Source organism: Melitaea cinxia, chromosome 11 (assembly GCF_905220565.1).
Source record: "Melitaea cinxia chromosome 11, ilMelCinx1.1, whole genome shotgun sequence".
Lineage (NCBI taxonomy): Eukaryota > Metazoa > Arthropoda > Insecta > Lepidoptera > Nymphalidae > Melitaea > Melitaea cinxia.
In genome coordinates, this window is record NC_059404.1 from 7,376,252 (window position 1) to 7,393,229 (window position 16,978).

Here is a 16,978-nt window from a genome sequence, read left to right on the forward strand (position 1 = left end):
AGGTTAAGGTGGGAAAGTGCGCCTAGCGGGCAAGTGCACCTACCACAAATATCTCGAAAACTACCGATTGGATACTAGTAGCCAAAGAGTAAAAGTAGCACCTTATATTGACGCTACAAACTAAACCATAGTTCTTGGTGAAAGTCACAGATCTAGACTCTAGTCATGTGAGTTTGAGACACGCGCCAATTTATTTTCACTCATATTCAAAGTGGTGAGGAGAGATGACTTTGGGGTGATCATCTTCGTAAATCTCAAGAAATCGAGTTTTTACTGATATACGAGTGAGGTAAGTGCCAAATTTAATTATTTTGCTTTAATATTCTGACCTTTTTTCACTCCTATCTAGTAAAATTTATATGTTTTTTGCAAGTTAAATATTCTAAACTCAAATTTATATAGTTGGGGAAGCGCGCCATACTGACTTTTTAAATGGCGCACTTCGCCGCAATCCAGAGGGTACAAACTTTTTAAAATGTGTGTCTTTGTTACAAGTATTTATGTAACTTGCAATGTTTGATTGCTTGTTTGCATGGTCGGGTCAAATCTTACAAATGAATTGTAAAGCAGTTATCTTAAACCGATTTAGATGTAATTTGCATATACGTTTAAAAAAGATGGTGCTTAATAAACACGTACCCCCTTAAAACTCTCCGATGACATTAACTAAATTGTGCCTGAACAAAATTAACTTTTCATTGAATTTTAACATAATTCCAATCAAAACTTCCACAAGCAACATAGACTCAAAAACCACTGAAATAATTTTTAACAAAAAAAACCGACTTCAAAAAGGAAACTAAAAAGTGAAAAATAAATTTACTTAGTACAAAGTAATTCGTATTTTGATTTAGTTAATCAGAAATGATTAAATAAATATTTTATAATTTTGAAGTCGGTGCCAAGTAAAACAATAACTACTCTAGTATCTACTCGTAAGTTGTATTCAGTTTTCTTTCATAATTTGTTTCATTGACTATTAGGTTGAATACTGTTATTATTCTGTTATTGTTTTGATATATAATAATATTTTTTGTACTTGTTTGTTGTGTGTGTGTTGTTTGTATTTGTTATTGTAGCCAGGTTGTATTTACTTGGCACCAATTTCAAAATTATAAAATATTTATTTAATCATTTCTGATTAACTAAATCAAAATACGAATTACTTTGTACTAAGTAAATTTATTTTTCACTTTTTATTTTCCTTTTTGAAGTCGGTTTTTTTATGTTAAAAATTATTTTATTTTACAATTTTTAGTGATGGGTAGACCTAACAAGGATGTTTTTTCTCTTATGTCGGGGGTCGGAAATATACACAATACACAAGCACTAACAGCCAGATCATGACAAACATCTATATGGCCAATACAAATGTCTGTCGTGCGCGGGGATTGAACCCACTAACGCCGGCGCAACAGCCAGTGCTGTGACCGCTGCGCTAACGCGTCGACATACTATGAGTAAAGTTCGCTATCAGGTGTACGTAATAACAACCGGGACTGACAGCCTAGCGTGTTCTCCGAAGCTAGGTTGGGAGAACCACAAGGATTAACAACTAGACCGAAAATAAATATTTGTATAAACATAACTATCCACTCCGAGCGGGAATTGAACCCGCGACCGTCGGTGTTTAGGCGCCACCGACACGGCACATGTACCATTATATCAAAGCGGTCGTCAAACAGCAAAAGGTAACTGCTGTAAATTGTTGAGAACTTCCCTGAGTGTTTATGGGCTCCATCATCAAACCTGGTCCTGTGACATAGATGATCACATAGCAGGTAATTGCTATAAATCGTTGAAAAGTTCCCTCGACTATCTTTCGTCTCCATCATCAGACTGTAATGGCACTTGTAACTCATATGGGTGCAAAGTTCCCATCAATAGAAACGAATTAAGTTCAAACAGCCGGTAATTGCTCTAAGTCGTTGAAGAGATCCCTCGACTATCTTTCGTCTCCATCATCAGACTGAAATGGTACTTATAACTCATATATATGCAAAGTTCTCATCAGTAGAAACGAATTAAGTTCAAACAGCAGGTAATTGCTTTAAATCGTTAAAGAGTACCCTCGACTATCTTTTGTCTCCATCATCAGACTGAAATGGCACTTATAACTCATATATATGCAAAGCTCTCATCAATAGAAACGAATTATGTTCAAAAAGCAGGTAATTGCTATAAATTGTTGAAGAGTTCCCTCGACTATCTTTCTTCTCTATCATCAGATCGACTCCCAGACATTTATTAAATAGTAATGCTTTATAGTACTTAATGAAAACATGATTAAATTTACTAGTCACCCGTACGATTTTTGAAAGTTTCCCTCGATTTCTTCGAAACAAGGGATATCTCCTTTCCAACAAAAAAAGAATTATCAAAATCGGTTCATAAACGAAGAAGTTATCTCCGAACATACATAATATATATATATATATATATATTCGACCGTATATATATATATATATATTTTTTTTTTTTTGAAAGTAGGTTAAAAAGTTTCATAGTCTCTGACTTAAGATTGTATGGCGCACTTAGCCGAAATTTGGTTTTAAATACACAGATTCTGGCGCGGCTGGCTGAGGTCAGGCTCGACCTCGTGATCAGCCGCATAAAGAGGTTGGGGCTCCGCCCGAACTTCGGAGGACCCAGCGCCGCCTGCAGACAGCTATATTTCGGAGTCTGCTGGAGTATGGCGACGTACGGTGCCCCGGTTTGGGCGGATCGCCTCACTGCGAGGAATAAGATCGCGCTGCGGTCGGCGCAGAGGATCATCGCGGTGAGGGTGATCCGGGGACCGTGCGGTATCGTGGGCTGCAGCTACTGCTCTAGCTGGCGACCGTCCATGGGAGCTCGTGGCGGAAGTCCTTGCCGAGACCTACTCATACGCCTCGGGTAGGAGGGCTTTCGGTGAGAACCCCACGTTGGATGGGATCCTACGGGTACGCCGGATGGGGCAAGAAGCGCTAATGCGGTGGGGGGAGGACTTGGCGGAGCAGCCGTATGACACACGCGTAACGGCTGCCTTGCGCCCGGTCCTTGAGCGGTGGATGCGCCGTAAGCGCAAGCCCCTCACCTTCCGTCTGACGCAATTTCTCACCGGGCACGGCTGCTTTGGTGAATACTTGTGTCGGACGGCCCAAAGGGAGCCGACGACTGGATGTCACGATTGTGGCGCGGCGGTGGACTCTGCCCAGCACACCCTTGAGGTGTGCCCGAGATGGGCGGCGCTGTGTCGCGATCTGACGACAGTTCTCGGAGGGGACTTGTCACTGCCGAGCGTTATCACCGCGATGCTCGGCGACGACGAGTCCTGGAAGGCGATGGTCTCCTTCTGCAAGACAGTAATGTAACAGAAGGAGAACGACGAGCAGATGAGAGAGGGGGCCGCCGACAAGGCCTCCGTCCGCAGGCGACGAACCCCCGTTCGTGCGTAGGAGACGCTACTTAATGCGCTTCCAGTAACGCCCCTGTGCTCGTGTCGGGCCGGGATGGGAACCCGGTCCTGCTAGACACGACGTCGTCGGGATTGTTCAGAGGCGAGCCGGACAGTCCACATGGAGGAGAAGTCTGGCCTTTTCGCCGAGGCCAGCCGGTCGCTGGAGGGATCCTGTTGCTTGCAGATCCAGGACCCTCAAATTAAAGCGGCTGAAGACTTCCGCAGGGGTTTTGGTCGGTAGTGCACTGCCCATGTGCCCCCAAGTGCTGAAGCCGACATACGGTCTAGGAATGCCTACCCGTGCATCCTGGGTATCACCCATAAATGGGTTCCCCTGCGATAACAAAAAAAAAAAACATGACTTAGTGCTCCCGCACACATACAATTAAGTTGGCCGACAACCGAACAACTAAATTGCGTACGTTTTCAATTTAGTTTTGATCAACTTTATTTTGTTGGCTGGTTAGCCGCAGACTATTCGATTTAATCGGTGACAGTGTTGCTAGCGCGGTGTGTGTGCGTGAAAATGCGAAAAAAAAAAACGTTTTAATTGCTCTAATAATAAAAAGAAGACGAAAACAAAAGAGAAAATTTTGAGTGCACCTTATATTAACTAATAGATTAGAATATGGAAAGCATCATACATTGCATTCTAAACTCAGATGTTATCCAGATAAAAATCATAATACAGAATGAGTATTTCGTCTTTTGATGAGCTCGTATATTTAATTGGGCCAGCAATAATCAAACAGGACACATCTTTTCGACTCGCTATAGCCGTTGAAGAAAGGATTTTTTTTTAAATATAATTAATATATATCCATGGGCTTTTGAAACCCGTGTCCTTTTTTATTTCTAAAACATGCTATTTTTTTTAAATTTAGGTTCATCTATAAGTTCTCCTACTTTTTCGTTTGCAACAAGTGATCGGGACGCAGACGTCGCGGTCGTATCCGTCGACGAAGATCCGGGCGTAGGGAAATCACGCGCACGCGTGTAGTCGTCTTCCATCTTGCCGTGCGACTGACCAACAGTTGGATAGTCAGCGAGCTTGTATAAGGTGCCCGTGCTAACGAACAGTTGGACAACTTTTTAATTGTACGTCGATCGGAAGTGAATTTCGATTCTGATGCAATCGGTATCCAATTAACTAGTTGGACAATTTAGTTGCAGAAGATGTGCGGGCTTCCATATGTCACTATACCTATTAGTATACTCTGCGATTTAGTCGGCCAACTTACAATTGTATGTGTGCGAGAGCACTTAGTGTCACTCATGAACTTAAACACAAGTAATATTGCACCAAAGTCAACTATGAAAAAAGTATGGCGCACTTTGCCCCCGTCACCTTAACAAAGTTGTATTTAGGTGTTATAATAATTTAATGTCGTATGACTATCTATACAAATAAATAAAATTGGAGTGTCTCCGCTTTTTACTAAATGCACATGGATGTATACACGGTACATAAACCAAAATAACATTTTTACAAATTTTTCTATCTGGCTGTCAGTTTGTTCCGGCTAATCTCTGAAACGGCTAGACTGATTTTGACGGGACTTTCACTGGCAGATAGCTGATGTAATAAGGAGTAACTTAGGCTACTTAAATCTGAGAGATGATCAATAACTTTTTTGTTAAATTCCACGCAAAGTCGCGGGCACAGCTAGTAATAATTAACTATAATATTAGTTGAACCCACCTGCTAAATAATATTTCTCTAAATGTCAGTTAAGCTTTAACAAATAGTAAATATCGTCTTAGTATCTAGACAAGTAATCTGATGACTGTGATGAAATCATGATGATGATGATGATGATGAAGTCAGTAACATCCCACTGCTGGGCATAGGCCCCGTTTTCTATATAGGAGATGGATCGAAACTTAACCCACCACGCTGCTCCACTAGAGGTTGACGGATATAATCGCTACTGTGAGTGATCGTTATCAGCTGTCTAACAACCAGGACCGACAACTCTACATGGTATGTGGTTGTCTACCAGTAGACAGCCATACCGAAAATAAATATTTAAACAAATACAAAAAAATCACTTAGCTGGAATTGACATTGTGAACACCGGTGTTTAGGCACCTATAAACATTACAACACCCTAAGCGGTGTGGATTAAAAATATGTACATACATATTTAGGACTGCTAAGATTTTTTTTAATTATTTCAATATGAGGCAGAATATTTGATGATTTTTATCACTAACTTTAATGGTCCCTGCCATTAAAATAGATTAATGATAATGTTGTACCCAAAAATCTGCATAAAGATTTTAGCAATTAGATTGGGCAAATAGGCATCAAGTTAAATAATAATAATAATAATAAATAACTTTATTGCACACAGTAACATATAACAATTACATAAGTATAAAGCTTAAAGGGAAAAAAAATAATAATTACGTCGCATGCGACGGGCGGTCTTATCACTAGATAGTAATCTCTTCCAGACAACCCACCAGAAAGGAGCTTGTTGAATTTAAGGGCTTGTGCAGCTTAAGAATATAATATATAATTAAATAATATATACAATCCATATATTATACATATATGTGGATACACATGCGCAATACTCACGGTATTGAAAAGTATAAATAGATAAAAAATAATTAAATGTATAATATAATAAATAAATAAATAATAATAATAAAAAAATAATACTTAATTGGGTACAACTATAAGTCGTTTTGGGAAAATAATGGCGAATGTATGCGTGTAAGAAATCAAGTCATAGTTTTCTAAAAGTTCTTAACTCGATTTTTGAAGACAGAGAACTAGAATGATGTATCTTTGCATTAAGATGATTAACTTTACCACTCGTAATGTCGATGACACTGATATCTAATAAAATTCTAATAAGTCTTACTGATTTTTGTAATTTATATTCTTTCTTTTATTTTTATGAATGAATTACACTTTTTTAAGGACACTGAGTAGGTTTTTTGGATCAAAATTTAAAACCATATTGGAGGTTTCAAATGATGTTGTATTTTAAATACATTTGATTTTTGAATATTTTTGATGATAGAAAAGAGGTAAAAGGCATTCTTAAAAAAGATGGTTACGACTATAAAATGGTAAACTAATTCATAATTTTTTTTGCTAGTAACATTTAAACTAGTTTTTTGTTTTTATTATAGTATAATTGTTTTCTCGCAAACGAAAAAAAAACCGACTTCAATTACATCGACGAATAATACAACGTAGATCGACGAAAAAATAGTCAAGTAACTACGCGTTATCAAAGATTACTCAAAAAGTAGTTATCAGATCTCAATAAAATTTATATGTGAACACATGACAAACATCAGCTTTCGATTAAATTAAAAATTATTAAAATCGGTACACCCAGTAAAAAGTTATTACGGATTTTCAAGAGTTTCCCTCGATTTCTCTAGGATCCCATCATCAGATCCTGGTTTCCTTATCATGGTACTAAACTAGGGATATCTCCTTTCCAACAAAAAAAGAATTATCAAAATCGGTACATCCAGTAGAAAGTTATGCGGTATAATACAACCTAGGTCGACGAAAAAAGCGTCAAGTAAAAACGCATTATTAGATATAACTCGAAAAGTAGTTGTTAGATCTCAAATAAATTTAAATGGGACTAATTGGCACACACCACCTTTCGATTAAAAAAAGTTGTCGAAATCGTTTCACACGGTCAAAAGTTCTGATGTAACATACATAATTAAAAAAAAAAAAAAAAAATACAGTCGAATTGAGAACCTCCTCCTTTTTTGGAAGTCGGTTAAAAATATGTACCTATAGTAGTCAAAATTAGTTTCATACTTTGTCATAAGAATCTAATTTGGCGGTAGTGTAATATTTATTCTAATTTTAGCCTTGAAAAAACTTGAAATAATTGTCATTAATAAAATAATTCATATTGGTCATTTCATTAAAAAAATATTAAGTATGAAGATTTTAAATTAATTAACTTCCCTTTTTGCATTAGTAATTTTCTTTGAGTTTTCAGCTTCCTGTATGTTTATTCAATTATAAAGCTTTAATGTTATTAAAACTATTGTGCTGTCAATATTCATGAAAAATTTGTAACTATTGACGGACAGCCTTACAATAGAAACTAAGAAATAATAGTTCAATATTAAAAAAAGTCACAATTAGGCTAGTTTTTGTAAAGTAAATTATTAATTATGAAGAGCGTTTGACTTACAAGAAATAAGTTTGTTTTTGTAATTTTATGTATGGCATATGTATCAGGTTCAATTTAATAGCACCCCAATTTGGTTCATTCATCACTTTTTTCTCACTAAAACAAAGTGAGGATATATAAAATAATATTTAAATTGCTAGTAAAATAAGAACACATTTATCTTAGTAAATAAATGTTCTCAGAATTAAATTTTTAGCTTCACATACTACTGATTTGGTGACTATGACTCAACATTTTGACCAACTATTTTCACTTCCATCATAAAACTAACCTAACAACATGTTGATTAATACATTATCTGTTTGTTATTAAAGCAGAACTTTAAATTGACATTTTCATAAGCTTACATTGATGTGTTTATTGTAATTTTAAGCAATCAATCAAACTGTAAATAAAAAAATATTTTTTTTTGTATGATTTTATTATAACTGTAAAAACCTTAATATAGGTACATAAAGTACTGAATTTTTAAACATAAGCTGTAGCACTACAATAGGTTTCATTCAAGATCAGGTAGGTTCTCATCGTCAGAATCGCTCTCTAGATCGTCAAATGAGGGTTTTTCGGCTTTATCACCGGCACCACCGCCCATCGACCGTAGCATCTCCTCGATGTCATAATTATTACCGCCACCTTCCTCATCTTCATCATCTTCGTCTTTCCATTTGTTAAAATCTATTTTAAGGTAATGAGGCTTCTTTTTGTCTTTTGTTAATGAAGGCCAATAAGGCGCGTCCTTCTTTTCTTTCCGGAGCACCATTTCTACACAGCGACCTTTATTTACAAAGCCGCTATTTTCTGGAACCACGGCATCATATAGCGGAATTGTCACCTCGTGGACCTTTTTATCTTGCGCATTAATGCCTTTAAAGTAAATTGAATCTTTTTCTATTTTAATAGCTGGGTCTTTGCATTCAACGCTAAATGTAAGTAAAACGTCTTCTTTTCGTTGTGCCCACAGTACTGGAGGAGGGACTGGTATTTCTCCTGACATATTTAATTTACACAATTTATAGCACACTATATAATATTTTCCACGTGAAAAACTGATTAAACGCGAACTACTATAGATATCACGATTCAAATTGCGATGATTGAAATTCTATTCTATGCACCAGTTGTAGACTCGCAAATTCATTTATGGAAAACTGGGTTGCCATAGAAAACTTGATAATAATACTGAGCCATTGCCAGTTTGGTAGCTTGGGATCGGTACTAAGTTACTAAACGTAGTAACTAATACTTAATCTGTGGTACTTTCTACCGAGAGGCTCCAAGGATACCTACCCCACCCCAGCTTGCAAAATAATGATGTTTGTAAAAAAGAAAAAATACTAATTGAAAGATTTTTAATAGCTCAATTCAACTACGTTGTCCTTTTAAATTGCTCACTTTAAACTATTTAATTAAAAATCGATTTTTTTTTAAAATCAAATATTTTCAAACTCTTTATATCTTTTGATGTATACAATATTTTAAATTGCTCAAAGTGTTAAAAAACTGCTCAAGTTGCATTTATAATTGCTCAAGTATAGTTTGGAACAGATCCACTTTCCTTAATTTTTAAATAAATATAAATAGTTTGAACAAATAAAATAATGATATTTGTAAAAAAAAAAATACTAATCGATACATTTTTAATAGCTCAATTCAACTACGTTGTACTTTTAAATTGCTTACCTCAAATTAAATAATTTGAGGTGAGCAATTTAAAAGGACACCAACCCGCCTGCCCAGCGTGGTGACTATGGGCAAAACACATGAGTTCACGTTATTTTTGGCGTAAACTTCTGGATGCCTATGTCCAGCAGTGGACTGTATAGGCTGTAATGATGTAATGATGAAATTATTTAATTAAAATTTTTTTTCAACGACTTTATTGATTTTTAATGAAATAATTTAAGGTGAGCAATTTAAAACGACAACGTAGTTGAATTGAGCTATTAAAAATCTAACGATTAGTATCTTTTTTATTACGAATATCCGCAATTTTTTTGCTTCCCATCGTTGTCTATGCGCATCCGCAGCGCTCACCTGGCTTATGATATAAACGTTAAATTTGTTCGAACTTTATATATTTATTTAAAAATTGAGGAAAGTGGAGCTGTTTAAATCTGTACTTGAGCAATTATAAAAGCAACTTGAGCAGGGTTTTTAACACGTTGAGCAATTTAAAATATTGTATACATCAAAAGATATAGGAGTTTGAAAATATTGATAAAAGAATATTTTTCAACGACTTTTTTGATTTTTAATTAAATAATTTGAGGTGAGCAATTTAAAAGGACAACGTAGTTGAATTGAGCTATGGAAAATGTATCGATTAGTATTTTTTTTTTACAAATATCATTATTTTGTTAGTTCAAACTATTTATATTTATTTAAAAATTAAGGAAAATGGATCTGTTCCAAACTATACTTGAGCAATTATAAATGCAACTTGAGCAGTTTTTTAACACTTTGAGCAATTTAAAATATTGTAAACATCAAAAGGTATAGGAGTTTGAAAATATTGATAAAAGAATATTTTTCAACGACTTTTTTGATTTTTAATTAAATAGTTTAAAGTGAGCAATTTAAAAGGACAACGTAGTTGAATTGAGCTCTTGAAAATCTATCGATTTGTATTTTTTTTATTACAAGTATCATTATTTTGCAGGCTGGAGTGGGGTAGGTCATCTATGCTCCATGCTTCAGAGTATGAGTACTGCTAAGTTTTCTTTAAAAAGCTGTTAAAAATCTAGTTAAAATTATTTATTTCATTAGATCATAATGAGCCATTTGAGATAAATAATTAATTTGTTTATAAGTATTTTATATTGTTAGGTATTTTTAAAAACAGATAATAAAGTCTAGTTAAAATGTATTTTAGATAACTTGTAATTTTAAATATTTAGTTGAAACTAGAATATAAGTCACTTCCACAAATATTATTACATCGCAAAAGAAAATAAGTTCATAAAATTAGTTCTTGATAACAATTATATTTGTTAATATGTTTTAAAATGTTTCAAAGTCACCAAAGAGTATATAAAGTATGAAGTTACTAGAACATTCTTTGATTATGATTTTCTATAATATTTATGCAGGACTGACAATAACATTTAGCAGCTAGCAGCATTATTATCTATAATATATAAATGAGTCGCTGAATGTGTTGCTAAGCGCAAAACTCGAGAACGGTTGGACCGATTTCGCTAATTCTTTTTTTTAAATATTCCTTGAAGTACGAGGATGGTTCTTACGGAGAGAAAAATTTAAAAAAAAAATTTAAATTTTCTGAAAAAGTCTAAAAACAACACTTTTCTATACTCCCATACAAAAGATTTGTGATAATACTTAAAGTCACTGTTAGGCGATACGAAGTTCGCCGGGTCAGCTAGTTTAAAATAATTATTTATTATATTGTGAGAGTTTCGAAGAAAATTTAAGACCTGAGGACTGATAGACCATAACTGAGGTAGGGAACAGCAGGAATTTCCTGCTCAAAATATGGAGCAGCCCGACTGGGGTGTGGGCCTCGACCTTACAGAAGATCACAGCTAAATAATACTGTTTTCAAGCAGTATTGTGTTCCTGTCGGTGAGTAAGGTGACCAGAGCTCCTGGGGGGGATTGGGGATTTGGTCGGCAACGCGCTTGTGATGCTTCTGGTGTTGCAGGCGTTTATAAGCTATGGTAATCTCTTACCATCAAGTGAACCGTACGCTTGTTTGCCGACCTAGTGATATAAAAGAAAGAGCTAATTGTAAAATAATCTTTTATACATAGTCAAATGCAGATATGTAATCAAAGGTTTAATTTTTTTTTAAATTAATGTAGTTCGTGGTTTAAAACTAATTTAATATATAATAGTGTTTAAATTTTTACTTTATTGTTGGTATACCTATACTAGTGATGTGCCAGATCGTCAAAAATGTATATCCATGGATACGGATATTTAGTGTCAAGATTTCCGGGGCAACGAATACGGATCGTACGGATCTTTATTTACTCACTCAATCTGTGTCGGTGCGTGACCTTGAAACGATAGTTGACGATACACCCGCCGCAACGAGGCGCAGGACTAGGGTTGCCAGATCGAATGACTCTATTATCGGGAGAAAAAAATTGGTAGTCTCTAAAGTTGGTTTACGGACTGTTAGGAGCCTCAAGGCGAGAGTCTTTTTAAAAAAAGGAAACAAAATTTATTTTTAAAACACACGTCTAGCGCGGATGGAAGATGGGAATGAGACTGAATGTGGCGGATAAGTAACAACACCTGCTAAAGGATAGAAGTACTAAATAGGCAGAATAGGAGTGCTGAATAGGGAATAAGGGTAGCTGATCAGGGTTATAACAGGACGATAGTTTAACGTTACAGCGTCATAATAAAACATCTCCTCGGACGCATCGGCCAATCGAGTGGAAGAGAGATCGATGCGGCGCAAGCGTACAATGAGCGTAACGAGATATCGATATGTAATTCATATTTAAATATGATTTCCAAAAAACACGTTTTACTAAAAATATCGAGCTAAGCTCGGTTACCCAGGTACTGTTTCTTTTAAAGAACAATAATCATTTTACACTGCATCATTATTAATGTCATTAGAAATGTTCGATTTTTTATAAGATCCAAGAGCTCATTCCATGAGAACATATTCTCCCTTTGTGGTGAAAATTGGGAGTCTTTTATATAAGAAGTTCGCACTGAAATAAAACCGTTCTTCTAAGTACTTAATAGCTCGTTTGAAAAACTGCTCTGCATCTTTATAAAATTGTTCCTTTTCAGCATCGGATACTCTAATTGACATGGATCTGTTCTTACGGTCATAGAATTTGTTTTGCATTCAGCCTTTGATCTAGCTAGTAGCTTTCTCATTAGAGCATCTTTTTTTTACAAGTAGATCGGCAAGCAATCGTAAGGTTCACCTGATGGTAAGCGATTACCGTAACTTATAGACGCATGTAATACCAGAAGCATCGGAAGTGCGTTCCCGACCCTACCCCCAATCTCAACAATAACAACAATATGCCAATACAGCCGGAGCGCCGAGTGGCAACGTTTCGTTTGACGAAAATTCGGAACTTAAAAATAATGTTTTCTAAACTGCAGTTGTTTTTCGGGAGATTTTTTTCTTTGTTGGGGTTCGGGAGGGTATACGAAAATTTGGGAGAATCCCGCTAAATCCTAACCATCTGGCAGCCCTAGGCAGAACAGGTTTCGACTTGCATTGCGTGTATTACTTTTGTTTAGCAACCAGGTCCAGGAAATGTCGAGAATCTAAAAAACTTAATAAACAGTGATCAAATCCGATAAATTTGTTTAAAAAAAAGTTATGCGTTTTTCATTTTCTTATATTTATAAAAGTATGTGATCTCCTAAGATAGTTGAATAAGTATCTTTGAGTTATATACTATTATAGTCGATACAAAACTCACAAAATAATAGGCCCGTTTTGACATTTGTCATCGGGACGTAAACCATGGAGCGTAAACCATGCTCCATGATGTAAACAGTGAAGTGAACCATACGACTCTGTATTCGATACTCACGATAAATCGATTCAAGTTTCTATGAGTATTTGATCGATTTAATTATATATTGTAAAGTGCTTGTGCATTTGCTTAAAATTTTGATCAGAAATTTATTTTAAGCTTAAATGTTGTAGGTAATTTGAAATAATACAATGGTACAAAAAGTCTATTTGTCTTTATTTTATATTGTGTTCTAGTGCTTACACATTTTAATGAAACATTTTTTTTTCGGATTTTATTGCGTTACCAAGTTACAGGGGTGTGAAACTCTCATACAATATCGTAATTCAAAAATATTCATACAAACTAACGCCATCTCTTAGAGGAGGAGGGTGAGTTCGGGGTGATAGATTAATGTGCCAAAAATAGATGGCAGTAGCGGCAGTAGAGTCTAGAATTTTTGCAAATATAATTAATTTAAATAATCAATCAAACATGTTTTGTACGATTCATAGGTATAAAAAAATATATTATAAAATATAAGTATATTTTAATTTATCTCCAATATTTTTTGCCGTGGCAATATTATTGAGGCCCATCGTGCATTAGTCGGCCATATTTGAATTTTGAATCACTCGTTTATTTGTGTTTGTTCAGTGTTCGTTGTGATTTTAATTTTATTGTGTTATTCCCTACGTTTTGGCTTGTTTACGGACTTTTTGATCTTCTACGTGTTACGACATCACCTGGATTGTTATTTGGACCCCGGACTGATTGCATGACTGTTAACTTGGCTCTTTATTACACGGATTACAATTTTTGCAATTTTGATTAAGTATTTTAAAATGCCGAAATCAGCTGAATTAAAATGTTATTTCAAATGTGATATTGATGGTGAGTATTCAAATTATTTAAAGAAATGTTTCAAAGCAGTATTTAGACATTAAGTATTATACCAAGATTACTCTTTTCTTCTCTATTCGACTTAGTAAAAAAAATTATAAAAGAAGTAATTAATTTGTATGCCATTTTAAAATTTGGTTAGCAAGAAAAACAGCCTATAAATCATTTGGCAAGCATACAAGGATTTTTTCAGTAATAATAAAATGAGGCAGCAAAATTTTTTTCTTTATAATATCATAATAATAGTTAGTAATTCAAACATAAGCAAGCAGCTTGTCTTATTATGTATCTACAAAAAAAAAAAACAGTCATACTGCAAAATAATTATTTGTCGGAGCAAGATTGATTGGCATTCATATTTAAATTTTGGTTAGCAATAAAAATAGATTACGTTTTTTTTTTCAAAATCAGCAGTGTTCGTTAAAAGTGGGTGGAAAATAAAGCTATATATATGACACTATCCCAATATTACTAAATAGGGATCCCTTTCTTTCGAATTTTTGTTTTTCTAATTTAATTTTGCAGTTAGGTATTTTTTGGCATACTATTTCAGTAGGCATAATTATCTTAAAGGCTTATATTACCAGCACATGGGTCACTCATTGCTGCTTTTACATATATTCAGCCACAAAAAAAAAAAAAATACTATAACTGTTCAGAGACAATACAAATTGCAGACGGATTTAGAAATATTTGCTGACTATATGTTGTTGCCCAATTGTACTAGCTAATCAGTAATATTTTTTTGCTAACAATGATACAAATACTTTGCAAACTGTTTAAATCACACCCTTAATAAAATAGAAGTAATAATTAACTCTTTTTATTCCTTTCATTGCATTTAGAATTCATTATTATGTCTCTTTAGTATCACTTTTATGTATAAAGCAATATTTTAAGAATATTAAAAAATTTCAGGACCCTTACATCGCTTTCCCAAATGGGAATATCCTCATACAGAGAAGTTAAACCAATGAAAATTTTGAAATTTTGATAGGAATGATCATGTTAAAAAACAAGCATCCGATTATTATAATAAAAGATGAAAATAAACAACAGTTTTATAAATTCTATATGGTACTGGTGTTTTATTTTTAAACCCTCGATTATCTGTTAATATTAGGTAAAATAGAATTAATTTGAAATCAAATTTTTAATACTTAACACAAAAAAAATAGAAAATATTCTTAATGTACAAACTTGTTACTTTTTGATAAAAGTTAATGATAAATATGAAATACTTTTCACACTATTTCCACCAATTTATTAATACGAACTGTTTGTATTAATAAATAAGTGGAAAAAGTGTGAAAAGTACATACAGTATATTATTTAAATAATAATCAATCTGGTAAAAAATAAATAAACAGCGCCACCTGTAGTATTATTATAGAAATAAAATTGTATGTGCACGCCATCTGCTAGTGGGGGAGGTCGTGATACATCAATTTTAATTTCTGAGTGGCGTATCTATACCAGTATATAAGTGTATAATCTATGACCAAGTTAGTTCGAGGGTATTTGTCAAATGTCAAAACGGGCCTCTTATTTTGTGACGACTATAGTATGGTAACTTATTATAGAATATATGCACAGAGTACAATATATGTTTGTAATTAAAGGCGCCAAATATTTTTTAATTATGCTATTTAATCACATAATCTAAGTTATTATGCTGCATTTTAACCTGTCAAATTAATTTGAATATTAATAAAAGATCCGCGAGAAAAGTGACGGATACGATGGAGGATTCCTCCTTTAGAAATTTCGTTTATCGGAGAAAGTTAACGTAATTAAATGTTAAAAGTTTGTGTCACTGCAAAGTGTGATTTAAAGAATAATATTTCAGTAAAGCAGCTAATTATATAGCCACTCGTGTTGCTTTTTTAATCAATCAGTTTAATTGCCACTAAGGAAAATAATTTTTATTTAAATGTTGTTTTATATACTATTATTACCTAAACTGGATCTCCAGACTCATTTAAGTATTTCTATAGCTCCAGATTTTTTTTATGTCTAATTAATTTGAGAATTAATTTTTCAGTACTGATTTCTTGTACTCACTCACTTCACGCAGTCCACCGCTGGACATAGGACTCCACAAGTTCACGCTAAAAAATGGCGTGAACTCATGTGTTTCCCGTAGTCACCTCGCTTAGCAGGCGGGTTGGTGACCGCAGCAGGGCTGGCTTTGTCGCACCGAAGACGCTGCTGTTCTTCTTCGGCCTCTGTATTTCAAAGCCAGAAGTTGGATGGTTATCCTGCCATCAGTCTTTCTTGTATATGACAAAATTTTGTAACAACAATGTAATTCATGAATTTATTAAGTCAATTGGAAAGGAAGAAGGAAAATCTTATAATGTGATGTTAATAAAAAAAAATTGATGCTCTAGATCTTTATTTAGGAGTAGTTCGTATTTTCTTAACTTAAATGGAACGGCTTAAACAATGATTTAGCTACTCATAATTTCTAAATTAATCTGTAGTAAAATTAGTATCGATTATTTGAGTATAGACTAAAATACAAATATTTTTGGTAAATAAATAAGGTATATTTTAATAATAAATAGATCATTATTTTTCTGAAATCTAAATTGTATGGACAAAATGAGTTACTCTAAAATGTATAACATATCCATTTTAATTTAGCGTTATCTATTTCTTATCGATTATATTTCTTTTGGAATTTAAAATTCGTTTTGAAGATAATTTTACACATGTAAACATATTTGTTACACAACTATTTAACTTCTTATACTTAGTTCTACTGGAAACATCAAAATTAGTTTATTTACAACAATTAAGTAGTTTATAAGTTAGTAAATTCAAACTTGAAATTCATAAAAAATCACAATACATCACTATCCTAACAAGAAACAAAAATAAAAACAAAAACTACAACTATAGGATACATTCTTAATAATTAATATAAGGCTTAAATTTAGGACGTTAAATGTTTACTACGTAATATTGTGCAAGTAAGTAAG

General features: G+C 33.9%; 1 protein-coding gene and 1 long non-coding RNA gene across 2 annotated transcripts; one reads left to right on the top strand and one right to left on the bottom strand.

The window, feature by feature from the left end:
- Window positions 1–8,031: 8,031 nt before the first annotated feature.
- On the bottom strand, window positions 8,032–8,806 carry LOC123657898 (uncharacterized protein CG16817-like). Its single transcript, XM_045593389.1, has one exon. It carries the CDS (start codon window positions 8,621–8,623, stop codon window positions 8,129–8,131), a length of 495 nt encoding a protein of 164 aa, XP_045449345.1. The 5' UTR covers window positions 8,624–8,806; the 3' UTR covers window positions 8,032–8,128.
- Window positions 8,807–13,592: 4,786 nt separating this feature from the next.
- LOC123657901 lies at window positions 13,593–15,064 on the top strand. Its single transcript, XR_006743797.1, has 2 exons — window positions 13,593–13,982; window positions 14,910–15,064. It is a non-coding gene; the product is annotated as an uncharacterized LOC123657901 (long non-coding RNA).
- The last annotated feature ends 1,914 nt before the right edge of the window (window positions 15,065–16,978 follow it).

Excerpts from the sequence above, each read along its gene's own strand:
- LOC123657898 (XM_045593389.1), bottom strand. The coding sequence starts at position 8,623 with ATGTCAGGAGAAATACCAGTCCCTCCTCCAGTACTGTGGGCACAACGA.